Source organism: Muntiacus reevesi, chromosome 9 (assembly GCF_963930625.1).
Source record: "Muntiacus reevesi chromosome 9, mMunRee1.1, whole genome shotgun sequence".
NCBI classification, from domain to species: Eukaryota; Metazoa; Chordata; class Mammalia; order Artiodactyla; family Cervidae; genus Muntiacus; species Muntiacus reevesi.
In genome coordinates, this window is record NC_089257.1 from 38,175,533 (window position 1) to 38,189,924 (window position 14,392).

Genomic DNA, 14,392 nt, shown 5'->3' on the forward strand with positions numbered 1-14,392 from the left:
GCAGGAGATAACTCAGTCTGGAGCTTTATCACGGCCTCTGCTTTCAGAAATGGGGACAGAACAAAGCACATGTAAATTATTTATTTAAAAGAGTTTTTATATTTTCCTTATTTGTCACATATTTATCTTCTAGTGTTTTTCTATATGCAGACATTTTTATTAAAAGCCATGGAATTCATAGCACTTTATATTCAGCTCTTCCCACTTCTAAATGTTATGTGTTTTCTAAGCCTTTATTAATAGTATGATGTATTCTATCGAGTTGAAGCTCAGTTGTTTATTAAATTCTGTCCCTATTGTTGGAACTTTCTTGTAGGCTGTTTTCAGGTTTTTGTTACAGATACTTCCTTAAGGAACGTCATCTTTGTATGCTTTCTTATTCCTGTAGAATAATTACCTTAGGATACATTCCGATGAATAGGAATTAACGTTGTTCGGAACCTTGCTGCATATAAGAGATACAAGCACATTCATTTCATATGAGTACCTCATGTGGTGGACTAGCTATATAGGAAATAATGGATGAGTAGGCTCTGAAGCCAGATAGGAATCGGAGAATCGTTGGGGTCCAATAGAATTGGAATTGTACTTCTCCATTTATGGTTCCTTAACTTTTGTTTCAGTGATTGACATAAAACTGGAAAAGCCTCAGGAGCAGCCAGTCAGCGAAGGAGGCTGTTCCTGCTAATCCCCCATGGCATCTTCAGCTTTCCTCCAGAAGCTCACTGCTTTGGCCCCCTTACTCTTTCATTGACTGCAGTGTGAATATTGGCTTGAACCTTTTCCCTTCAGTAATAACGTATTGCAATTCATCATTGCTGCCTGTATCGTGGAGATGATCTATTAGCTTCACAAGCACAAAAAAGTCAGTGTCTTCATTATTTATATTTTACAAAAAGCCAAATGATTCCAGCATATTCCAGTGATAACTTTAAAAATTAGATACATTTTCTTAACATTGTTTTTCATTTTTAATGTTACGAGAATGTACTTCAAAATGATGGAGCTCTCAACAGTATGTGGCTTGGTTACAGCACAGTTGTTCATAGGAGCACTTGCCTTTGCCAACTTACTTGATCTCTCCCTGCAGTACCCACTTCTCCTTTACCCCATCTCCTGCTCCTGCCACCCTCCCCCAAAACTAACAAGAGGAGGCAAAGCCAGACCAAGTCAGACCAAGCCCACTGGAATTACCTTGTATTTTAGCGATACCACTTGCTCTAGGCCTTGAGCCAAGATATCCAAAACTATTCTTGAGCACTGATATAAATTACTTAGACCTTAATTGAGGTAAAAACTCAGCTATCATGGAAGGCAGTGCTGGAATAAGGAAAGGGTTTCTGATGTGTCTTCAGAATGAGTCCTAATGACCATACTAAGTACTTACAAGTAAATGAACATAAAATATATTTCTGACCAAAACAAATGATCCTTTCACATGTCAGACTCTGGGAGAGAAAAGTAAAAGTGCTTCAGAACAAGTTTTAAATATTTAATTCTTCTAAGAGCTAGTTCTCCCAAGATTTTAAAATTATCAAAATAGAGTTCTGATTGAAAAAGACGACTTTTTTAAGCAATAGATTTCTCTTGAGTTTCTTTATTTCTTCCTTTGTTTCTTTTTAAAAAAATGCTATGCAGGCAAGTCACTGGAGAAATCAAATTCCTTTAAGAAGAACCAGTGCAAGAATTTAAATTTGGCATCTTGATCAAAACTACTGTAACAAGTGGAAACAATGATATCTAACACTTACCAACTATAGAATCTTCAGCAGAATAGCAAATACTTTGCCCAGGACATTTGAGATCAAATTTAAGATGGAATGTTTTCTTATAAGCCCTTAAAGGCAGATCTGAACAAGCATACATAGAAGAGGGAAAAGAGAGAATGAAAATAAAACTTAACATTATGCAGATTTATGCCTTATTTTTCAGCATTTTTTTTAATGTTGGTTCTCTCAACTTGGTTTTGCTTTTTATTAGATCTGTATAGGTTGGTTAATTAGTGATTCAGTTTTATATTTAAGCTACAATTAATCTTTTTTCTTTGGTGATATTTATTTCTTTGCCTTTTTTAACTGCTTTCAGTTTTTAGATGTTTTATTCAGTCTTTAGAGCTTCATCACAATGGCAATATGTATTTCCCTTAAAACACTGCAAACAAATATACTAGGAGTGCACCATTTTAATCTTTACTAGTTATTGTGAGATTGCTGTGTAAGTTAATAAACACATTTGTAAATACATTGTTTGCAGGAAGTAAATTTCTGAGTTACAGCTCAGGAAAAGCCTGCTGAATTTATGTTGTAAGCATTACTTAACACAGTATAAGGATGAAAAGACAGCAAAAATATCTTCATACTTCCTCATCCCCTCATTGCAACAAAGCCCTTAACTGGGAGAACCTTATTCCCCTCTCTTTCCTCTTCCTCCTCCACTTCCCACTTTCTGTATCACCTTATAATATTCAGAGAGCACTTGGATTATGGGTTTGAATAGAGAAATGCTTTCAGATAATCATTAGCCCACATACCCCAGTAACTTGTACTCAAAGATGGGATGGAGTTGTAAAGTGCTTTTATAATACAATATTATTGTTAAAGGCAAGGGTTGACTCTTTTGTTTTATTTTGACATGGCATGTCCTGAAATAAATATCAATTCAATATGGCAGATGGGTCGGTCATATTCTTTATTTGGAAGAAGTTGTGATTTCTGATATGGGATGATTGTCTTCCTACACTGTAGCATTTGATGTATCTTTAAGGCAGTAACCAGTTAATGCTGCATTTAATATTGGTCTTTTTATTTGGCTTGGGGTTCTTCAACAGAAGCAGTGAAGTGTGTTCATAGTGCAGATTTTCTGTTTAATAAAGTTTTGCTGCCAAAAAAATGTATAAATAAACACAAAAGAAAACAATTATTGACTTGGTTTCCCATTCCTGCCAAAGTAATGAATTACCATGTGTTACTTACTTCCTCCCAAGGACTATAAAGGGACAAAACTGAGAAACCTCAGGGGAATCAGAAGACTCTTTTCAACTGTTAAGGGTGAGGGAAAGTAGCTGCAACTTGAAAGATAGGGTCACTGGTGGAGGCAATAATAAGATGTCTTAAGGAAAGTTCTGCTTATGCCACTTCACTCTTAACTCCACCTTTGCCTTGAGACAGGAGTGACAAACTACCCTTCCACCAAATCCAGCCTGCAACCTGTTTTTAAATTAAATTTTGTTAGACCTCAGCCATACTCACTTACAAAGATTGGGTTGAGTAGCTGTAACCGACTTTATGACCCCAAAAGCCAAAAATATTTATTATTTTTTTACAGAAAAAAGGACTGATCCCTGCCTTAGGGCAAACCGCAACTAGCCCCATTACTATAGAAATGGAGGCCACAACCTAAATTACAGATGCAGATATCCACAGGGGTGACGTTAGGGCAGAATAGAATCTGAGAGGGAGTTCCTGGTGATCTAGTGGTTAAGATTCTGGGCTTTCCCTGTCATGGCCCAGGTTAGTCACTGATCAGGAAACAGCATCCCGCAAGCATTTGCGGCATGACAAAAAAAAAGTTCCTTGAGTAGTGAGAATGAAAGTAGGTGGGAAATAATTTATCACCTTAGGCCTTTCACTCACTCACTATCCTTTGAAAACATCAGTTAGTGGTCTGTAATCTAGGGAGACTGCCTCCTGCAAGAGTTGCTTCTTCCTAGACTAGATTTAAAGGTTTGGTTTGGTTTGGTGGGATGAAACTGAATGGAAACAGTTACATGTGGTCTTGTGGCTCCTAGAGCTTTGCCGAGGTTTGTCCCTTCCTTACCTTAATACTTACTTGACATTCTGGTCTTTGGCTCTTGGCCAGTATACCTTCCCAGAGTTATAGCCCAAACCCTAGGAGAATTTGGACTCTAATAGAGTAGTTGGATATCTGAAAACTGCCTCAAAAGAAAAAGTGAATACTGTTTGAAGCAGAAATACTTGAAAAGACAACCAATAATTTAAATATGGTATGATAAATATTAAAGAAATAAGATAATGGCAATATGTGGAGCAAGAGCGAAAAATAACCAAAAATACAACTATTAAATGAAAAATATAATAGCTGAAATAAACACAGGTAAGTAGTAGACTGGATTGCATTGATTGAATTAGCAAATTAAATTGAGGAACTTTTTCATTAGACAGTAAAGAAATAGAAAAGTAAAAATTAGGAATAGAATAATATACATAGCAACATTCAGAAATTCCAGGAAGATAAAAACCAAGAAGAATTATAAAGTACTGAAAACAATTTTGATGATAATATTTGTGTAGGCATCTGTGTATCTTCTGAAAGCAGTTTCTGAAATGGTATATCTGCCTCTAGTATTCATATTCATATATTTCATTATCCTTTCCCCTAGAATATAGTCTGCACCTGGTGACTTGCATCTAAGGAATAGAATACAGCAAGGGTTGCATCATCACTTTGAAGGTTAGATTATGAAAGATTGTGGCATTTTTCTAGTCTGTACAGTCTGACTCTTCATTTGCTTCTATGCAGCAATTTGAGCTGCCTGTGGAGAGGCCCAGCAATGAGTTGAGGGCAGCCTTCAGTCAATGAGGAACTGAGGTTCTTAATTAGGCAGCCTGAAACTGAACAAAAAGTAAACTACAGATTGAGAAAATATTTGTAGATTGCATGCTTGATAGAGGACTAGTATTCAAAATACATGAAGAACTCTCATAAGTTGATAGGGGAAAAAACCATGAAAAATGTTTGACATCATTAGTCATTTGAGAAATGCAAATTAAAACCACAGTGAAATACATATCAGAAAGGCTAAAATTAAAAAGATTGGTCATACCAGGTGTAGGTGAAGATGAGCAACTGGAATTGTCATACTCAGCTATCTGAAATTTTGGAAAAAAAATTTATATAAAGAGGCTGTTTCACACCTAAGTACTTACCCACAGGAAATGAAAGCTTTTTTCTATGCAAAGACTTGAACACAAATGTTCACAGCAGTTTTGCTTGTATTAGGCAAGAACTAGAAGAACCCAAATGTCCATCAAAAAGTGGCTATGTGAACAAATCATGACACATACTATGGAATCATATACAATAAAGCAGAAGGAGCTGTTGATACCCGCAACAAAGATGAGTCTCTGAAAATTATCCTTAGAAAAAATTATTCAAAAAGAAAAGTATGTATGTTTTCATTTATATAAAATTCCAATAAATGCAAACTATTCTAAACAATCCATTTCTCCCTTTCCTCATTCCTTAGTAACCTCTGTTCTGCTATCTGTGTATTTGCCTATTCTAGGTACCATATATAAGTGAAATCACAGCATTTGTCCTTTTGTGTCTGGCTTCCTTCACTTAGCATGATGTTTTCAGTGTTCGTTCATGTTGTAATGTGTATCAGGTTTGCTTCCTTTTTGTGGCTGACTAATATTCCATTTTATGTACATACAATATTTTGTTTACACATTCATCCACTACTGATGGACACTTGTGTTGTTTCTGTCTTTTGGCTATTTTAAATAATGCTGCTGTGAATGTTAGTGTACCAGTCTCTGAGTATCTATTTTCACTTCTTTTTAGTATATAACCCAGGAATGGAATTGCTGGATCATGTGCTAATTCTATATTTAACTTTTTGAAGAAATGCTAAACTACTTTTCACAACATCAGCACAATTTTTTATTCTCAAGCGGTGCATGAGGGTTCCAATTTCTTCACATCCTCAACACTATGTTCTGATTTTTTAAATGATAGCCATCTTAATAGGCATGTATTGGTATCTGTCTCATTGTGGTTTTGATTTACCTTTCTTTAATGACTGACAGTGTTGAACATCTTGCTTACTTGCCATTTGTATGCATTCTAACTTCCTTGCAGGCTGTTTTGCTGAGAGATTTTGGAGGTATGTCTATTGAAGTCCTTTAACCATTTTCAAATTGGGTGGTTTATTAATATTTTTTGTTGCTATTGAGTTAGGAATCTTCATATAGTCTAGATATTAATTTGATATATGGATTTACAAGTATTTCCTCCCATTCTATGGGTTTTCTTTTCATCCTCAAATACTGTCCTCTGATGCACAAGTTTTAAATTTTAATCAAGTCCAATTATCTTTTTCCTTTTTTGCTTATGTTTTTGGTGTCATATTGGAAAAATCCTTGCCAAATCCAATATCATGAAGATTATTTCCTATGTTTTGTTCTAACAGTTTTATAGTTTAGCTCTTAAAGCTTAGATCATTGATCAATTTGAGTTACTTTTGTAAATGGCATAACATAAGGGTCCAGCTTCATTCTTTTTTGCATGTAAATAGTTTTCATAGCAACATTTGTTGAAGACTGTCCTCTTCTCATTGAATGGTCTTCACACTCTTGTTGAAAAGTGACCATATATGTGAGGGTTTATTTCTGTATTACCTGTTATGTGTCTGTCCTTATGCATCACCACACTGTTTTCATTTCTGTAGCTTTGTGGTATATTTGGAAGTTTGGAAGTGTGAGTCTTGCTTCTTTGTTCTTATCACTTTGGGTAATTTGTCATCTTAAGCCTTCCAGTCCATGAACACAGGATGTCTTTTCTATATTAGTCTATCCAGGCTGCTATAACAAAATACCACAGACTGGGCAGTTTATAAACAACAGAAAATTTACTGCTTATGGTTCTGGAGACTGAGAAGTCCAAAATTAAAGCACCAGTGTGATCACCTGGCGAGGTGCTAGTTCATTGCCAGCACCTTTTTGCAATGAACTCACAGGATGAAAGGTGTGAGGGATCTCTCTGGAATCCCTTTTATAAGTAGTCCTGTTCCTGAAGGTTCCACCTTCATGACTTAAGCATGTACCAAAGCCCTACTTACTACTATCGTCATCTTTTGGAGGATTTAATGTATAAAATTTTGGAGAGACACAAACTTTCAGACCATAGCATTCTGCCCCTGGCCACCCAAAGTTCATATCCTTCGCACATGAAAAATACATTCATTCATTCCATCCCAGTAGCCCCAAAATCTACCTGTTCAAATATTGACTCTAAAGCCTAAATCTGTGAAATTGTCAGTCACTCAGTCGTGTTCAACTCTGCGACCCCATGGATTGTAGCCCGCCAGGCTCTTCTGTCCATGGAATTCTCCAGGCAAGAATACTGGAGTGGGTACCCACTCCCTTTTCCAGGGAATCTTCCTGATTCAGGAATTGAACCTGGGTCTCCTGTATTACAGGCAGATTCTTTACCATCTAAGCCACCAGTCTCATCCAAATTAGAAATGGGTGTTAACCTAAAACGCAGACTGTGAGTTACTTCCCCAGGAGGTGGGGGGAAGGCTTTATTCAAAATCAGCAGAGAATTGCAGTTTGGGATCTGCAACTGTGGCAAGTCCCTGCAAGGCACGGGAAGGAGAATGCTTTTTAGTGGGGAAAAGTTAGGAGGACTGTGAGAAAGTTCATGGCTTTTCATTGGCCAATTCCTGGCCAGGGTAAAGACTATCATTGCAGGGTCTGAGAGCTCCCTCTTCTGGTCTCCTGACTCTGATGCTTCTGTTTATTAATTTTTTTACATGGGTGAGATTCAGTGTTGATTCAACTTATGAACCCATTAAGTCAAACAAGTTATGTGCTTCCAAAATACAGTGGTATACAGGCATAGGATAGACATTCCTACTTCAAAAAGGAGAAATAAAGGAATTCCCTTGCAGTCCAGTGGTTAGGACTTCATGCATTCACTGCTGAGGGCCCCAGGTCAATTCCTGGTCAGGAAACTAAGATCCCACAACCCATGTGGCATGGCCAAACAAAAGCAGAAAGGGGTAGCAAGTCCTAAGCAAGTCCAAAACCTTCAGGTACACTGGGGCAGGGACCTGCACTTTGGACTAACTGGAATGGCCCCACCCCAGCTCTCATGGGTTGGAATCCTGTGCTTGTGGCTCTGGAAGTGGAATCTTACACTCTTAAACTGGCTCTCCAGTTTGAGGGTTTGAGGGCAGTCCCACCCCCACAACTCTGCTGGGCTTTGCCGTCATAGGAGCTCTCTGCTGTACCCTAAAGTGGTTCTCTGATGGGGTTGCACACCAGAGGCCCAGAAGGGTCCATTCTTTGGAGTCTGGGTGGACATAGCTACACCTAGTACTGTGGACACTGCCAAGATTTACCACCTGTGCTCTCTGAAAGAGCTGCCACCATTGCCTGCACTACACCAAAGGCAGCTGAGGGGCTAGATGCCAGAATTTGGAGGATCAGAGCCTGCAATGTGAAAGGGTACTCGGCAGCAGAAGCCCCTCCTTTGAAATTAATCTGCCCTAATATGCCCTTTCAGTTTGGGACTGTGATGGCATGCCTTCGGGGTCATTCTTCTATTGCCTTGGACAATAGGTCCTGTCTTTAGATTATCAACCAATCTCCTCATTGTGTAGAATAGCTCCTCTCTTCTGTTGAAATGGTAGTAGCTTCATATAAATCTTACCAAATCCTGCCACACCCTTTATATTCTCTCTTAAATGAACTTTCTTATTGAATATGAATAGGCTGAGAATTTTTCAAATTTCAAGTTCCTGTTTCCCCTTTGATTAAGAATTTCACCTTTTTATTATTTTCATTTTCATTTCATTTCAGTGCACCACATGGCATCGGGTATCTTAGTTGTACTCACAGGGATCAAATCTGCACTCCCTTCAGTGGAAACACAGAATCTTAACCACTGGACTGCCAGGGAAGTCCTAAGAATTCCACCTTTTAACCATTTCTCTCTTCTCACATGTTAAAAAAGAAACAACAAACCCAAAATGGAGTCACTTGCGCTAAGCCACATGTCAACAGGACTTAATACCTAACCTAATTGCAGTTTCAGCTGCTTCTTGGAATGTGGCCTTTAACCACTCGACCTGGAATTACCTGGTCGCACTAGAGAGATAACCCACCCAATAGATCCCATTTGGCCCCTCTAGGAAGGTCAATCTGTTCTTTACTAGAAACTTTTTTTTCCCACCCCCTGTTGCCTTTAAAAGCCTTCTGTTTTGTACAGGTCCTCAGGTTTTCCTTTCTATCCCCTAGATGGGTTATTATTCATGGGTCATTGAATAAAGCCAATTAGAGCTTCAGATTTACTCGGTTGAATTTTGTTTTTTAATCAGATTTGCTGGCAGCAGTTGAACTGCAGGATACTTCCGATGGCTTTGGGGACGATGAGAAACACAGGCAAACCCATGAACCCTTTTGAGTTCCTTGTCTTTCTCACCATTTCCAAATATGGTGGGCAATTTCCTCTCATTTCTGAGCTCTGCTATCTTTGCATGGAGCTCCCAATCTAATTGGCTTTCCACCATTCCCTATTTTGAGTGGAAAACCCCATCATTTGATTCTATCCCCAGATTCTACATCAGGGACTATTGGTGGTTACTGACCACAGTTCAACTGGGTCTGACTTAAAAACCATACTGGGTCCATTGTGTTTTGTGTAGGTAAAGGCTATTGCTAATGGAAATCTTGGGAGCAGCCATAAAATTGTTGGGCATGGGTTGAGCATTTAATAGCTGATAGAGCACTTGCCACCAACACAGACTCCTTTGTTAGGATAAGCTGGTCACGGAACCGGTTACGTTGACAACAGGTCACCTAACCTTAAAATTTCCATGCAAAAATATACTGTAAAACATCATACAATTCCCAACTCAGCTGCACATCCTTGTTTTAAAATTAGTTTTTATTGATATATAACTGATTTACAATGTTGTGTTTCTGCTATACAACAAACTGTATCAGTTATACATATACATGTATTCACTCTTTTGCATTTTTATTTTTTAATGTTTTTGTTTTTTTAAATATTTATTTTTAAAATTTATTTTGGCTGCACTGGGTCTTGGTTGCAACACACAGGACCTTCAGTCTTCATTGCAGCATGTGTGATCTTTTAGTTGCAGTATGCAAGCTCTTATTTGCAGCAGGTGGGATCTAGTTCCCTGACCAGGGATCAAACCCCCACCCCTTGCATTGGGAGCATGGAATGTTAGCCACTGGATCACCAGAGAGGTCCCTATCCACTCTTTTTTTAGATTCTATTCCCATAGAGGTAGGGCTTCCCATAGAGGTAATTACAGAGTACTTTAGTAGAGTTCCCTGTGCTATACGATAGGTTCTTACTAGTCATCTGTTTTATGTATAGTAGTGTGCATACGTCAATCCCAGTCTCCCAGTTTGTCCTTGCACATGCCTTTTATTATTTATTTAAAATTTATTTTTGACTGTGCTGGATCTTTACTGCTGCACGCAGACTTTCTCTAGTTGCTGTGAGCAGGGGCTACTCTAGTTGCGGTGCATGGGCTTCTCATTTTTCTTTGTTGCAGAGCACAGGCTCTAGGGTGCAAGGGCTTCAGTAATTGTGGCACTTGGGCTCAATAGTTGCAGCTCTCAGGTTCTAGAGTGAAGGCTCAGTAATTGCAGCTCAGCTCTCGGGTTCTAGTTCTAGCCCTACTTGTGAGGTCTCTAGTAATTGCAGCACTCTGACCTCTAGAGTGAGGGGTCAGCCCTGAGGCATGTGGAATCTTCCCAGACCAGGGATCAAACCCATATTTGCCACTTTATAATAAGAATTGCCTTTTCTCCTGTTTCCAGTAACACATTCTTTATTTCCATCTGAAACTTCATTAGAATGGTTTTTTCCATCTGTATTTCTACCAATATTCTGGTCGCTACCACTTAAATATTCTTGAAAAAGAGAGGCTTTCTTTAAGCTCTCCTCCTTCTGAGCCCTCTAAGTCCATTCTTGACAATATAGGCTTTTTTCCTAGAATATACTTCCAAATTCTTCCAACCTCTGCTTATACCCACTTCCAAAGCTCTTTTCTGTATTTCTAGGTATTTGTTATAGCAGCAATTCCACACCTTGGTATTAATTTTTCTCTCTTAGTTCATTTAGGCCACTATAAAAAGATACTACAGATTGGGTAGCTTAAAAACAGCAGAAATTTATTGCTCACAGTTCTGGAGGCTAAAAGTCTGATGAGATCAGGGTGCCAGCATAGTTGGTTGGATGAGGGCCCTCTTTTGTGTCACTGACTTCTTGTAGTATCCTCACAGGGCAGAAGGGGCCAGAGATCTCTGTGGAGCATCTTTTATAAAGGCACTAATGCCATTCCTATAAGGGTTCTGTCCTCATGATTAAAGCACTTCCCAAAGCCCCATCTACTAATACCATAACCTTTGGGGTGTTAGGATTTTTTTAATTAAAAAAATTTATAGTTTTTAAAAAGCACTGACATATAGTTGATTTATAATGTTGTATTAGTTTCTGGTGGGATTTTAATACATGAATTTTGGGGTACAGAAACATTCAGACCATAGAACTTTGCATTTGTTTATGTCTTAATTCTTTTCAGCAGTGTCTTAGTTTTCAGCATACAAGTCTTTCACCTCCTGGCTTAGGTTTACTCCTAAATATTTTATTCTTTTAATTAATTAAAAAATTTTTTTGCTATATTGCATCTATATTGTTGTGCACAGGCTTTCTCCAGTTGCAGCAAGTGAGGGCTGCTCTTCATTGTGGTGCATAGGCATCTCCCTGTGGTGACTTGTCTTATTGCAGAGCATGGGCCTTAGGGTGTGTGGGCCTCAATAGTTCCAGCACATAGGCTCTAGAGTGCAGGCTTACTCAGTAGGCTTAGTTGCCCTATGGCATGTGCAATCTTCCTGAACCAGGGATCAAACCCATGTCTCCTGCATTGGCAGGTGGATTTTTAACCACTGGACCGCCAGGGAAGTCCAGTGTTGTGTTCTTTTTGATACTATTTTTTCCCCTTACTTCTCTTTTCAGATTGTTTAGTACTAGTGAATAAAATGCAACTGATTTTTGTGTTGACTTTGTATCCTGAAACTGGTAAATTGGCTTATTAACAATATTTTGTGGAATATATAGCATATTCAACATTTAAGATCATGTCATCTGTGAACAAGATGATTTTACTTTCTTTCCAATTTGGATGGCTTTTATTTCTTTTTCTTGCCTAATTGCTCTGGCTAAAACTTTCAGTAGAAGTGACAAAAGTAGGCATGCTCTCATTTCTGATCTTAGGGGAAAGCCTTTCAGTCTTTCACCACCAAATATAATATTTGCTGTGGGTAGTATATATAGTATTTATCATGTTAAGGAATTTTGATTCCTAGTTTCTTGGGTGTTTTTATCATGAAAAGGTATTAAATTTTAGGCTTTTTCGCATCAGTTGAGATGATTATGGGTTTTTTTCCCCTTTATTTTATTAATAATGCTGTTGATGCTTAGTTGCTCAGTCATGTCTCTTTGTGACCCCGTCGACTGTAGCCCTGCTGGCTCCTCTGTTCATGGGATTTTTCAGGAAAGAATACTGGAGTGGGTTGCCATTTCCTTCTCCACAGGATCTTTCCAACCCAGGGATTGAACCTGCATCTCCTGTGTTTCCTGCATTGCAGGCAGATTCTTTACCCACTGAGCCACTGTGGAAGCCCGTATTTTATTAATGTAGTGTATTAAATGGATGAACTTTTTATGTTGAAAGTTCCTGGCACTACAGGAATAAATCGCACTTGATCGTTGTGTACATTCCTTTTAATACACTGCTGAATTCAGTTTGCTAGTAATTTTCTGAGGATTTTTACAAGAATATTCATAAGGAATATTGGTCTGAAGGTTTCTTGTACTGTCTTTGTCAGGCTTTGATATCATGTAATACCACCCTCATGGAATGTTAGGAAATGTTTCCTCTTCATTTTATGGGGAAGAGTTTAAGAAGTGCTAGTGTTAATTCTTCTTCAAATATTTGGTAGCATTCATCACCCAAGTCATCTAGTCCTGAACTTCTCTTTATTGGGAGGTTGTTGATTACTGAATCAATTTTCTTACTATAGATCTATTCAGATTTCTTATTTCTTTATAACTCAATTTGGGTAGGTTGTGTGGAATTTTCCATTTCCTCTTTGTCATCTAACTGGTCGGCATACATATTGTTCATATTCTTATAGTCCTTTCTATTTCTATATAACCAGTAGTGATGTCTCTACTATTATTTTCTGATTTTAGTAATTTTAGTCTTCTCTTTTTTCCTCCCTTAGCTAAAGTTTATCAATTTTGTTGATCTTTTCAAAGACTAACTTTTGGTTTCACTGCATTTCTCTATTTCTTTTATCTCTGCTTTAATTTTTATTATTTTCTTCCTTCTCCCAGTTTTGGGTTTAGTTTGCTCTTTTTCTGATTCCTTATGGTGTCTAGTTAGGTTACTGAGGTCTTTCTTCTTATTTCATGTACGCATTTATAGGTGTAAATCTCTCTCATAGAACTGCTATCATCTTCCTAATGTATTGACTCTTTATGAAATGCCCCTCTTTATTTCTGGTAATTTTAGTCTTATGGTCTGTTTTGTCTAATATTACAATAGCTACTCCAACTTTCTGATACCTACTCTTTGCATGTTCTATCTCTTTTTTCAGCCTTGCTGTGCAGCTCAGGGATCTCAGTCCCCTGACCAGGGACTGAACTCAGGCCCCAGCAGTGAAAGCACTGCGTCATCACCACTGAACCGCCAAGGAATTCCCTGGCGTATCTTTTTCTGTCCTTTTACCTTCAACCTATTTGTGTATTTTAGTGTATCTTTTGTACAAAGTTACATAGTTGTGTCTTGCTTGTTTATTCTGATAATCTCTGCCTCTTAATTTATGCTTTTTGTCCACTTAAAATTAATATAATTATTAGTATGTTTGAATATGAGTCTGCTGTATTGATGTTTGTTTTCTTTGCTGCATCTACTCTTTAAACTCCTCTATTGGATTTTTTAGCTTAACCTCTTCATATTATATTTTCATTGGTTGCTCTGCAGATTCTAGTGTGCATCTTTGATTTATCAGCATATACTAAAGTTGATATTACACTACTTCAATAAGAAATAGGAAACTTGTCATAGTGTAACTCTGTTTTCCCACTCCCACCCCCATTCCCCTTTTCCTCTCTGATTTTTTTGATTCACTCATGATTTTGTGTATACTTTTGGATAATTAATTCTTATTGACTAGGATTCCATTCTGTGAATAGAATATACAAATGAATCCACCTATTCTAGAATTTGAGGTTTTTTTCCAGTGTTTCTATGACACTTTTGTACCTACTATTTTTAGGTGAATACATGAATACATTTGTTTGAGAGTACCTAGGAGTAGAATTGATGGGTTAAGAGATACGCATATGTTTGGCTTACCTGATCAGTTTCCAAAGCAGCTGTACCAGTTTACACTTATATGAGATTCCCAGGTGGGTTCCACATCAGTATTTAACATTGTCTTTTTCACCTTTAGTCATTTAGTTGGGTATGTAGTGATTACCACATTTTAATTTGAAACTTTAAAAAGTCACTGTGGTGATCAGATAAAATAGTATG

The 14,392-nt window shown here is 37.7% G+C and overlaps 1 protein-coding gene across 2 annotated transcripts in view; it reads left to right on the forward strand.

The window, feature by feature from the left end:
• The window catches only part of RAB6A (RAB6A, member RAS oncogene family), an 87,184-nt gene extending 84,515 nt beyond the window's left edge, over positions 1 to 2,669 (forward strand). For both annotated transcript variants that reach the window (XM_065943969.1, XM_065943968.1), the window contains exon 8: positions 624 to 2,669. In XM_065943969.1, the coding sequence (XP_065800041.1) occupies positions 624 to 688 (65 nt within the window). In that variant the 3' untranslated portion in view covers positions 689 to 2,669. The remainder of the gene's footprint in view (positions 1 to 623) is intronic.
• Positions 2,670 to 14,392: the final 11,723 nt, after the last annotated feature.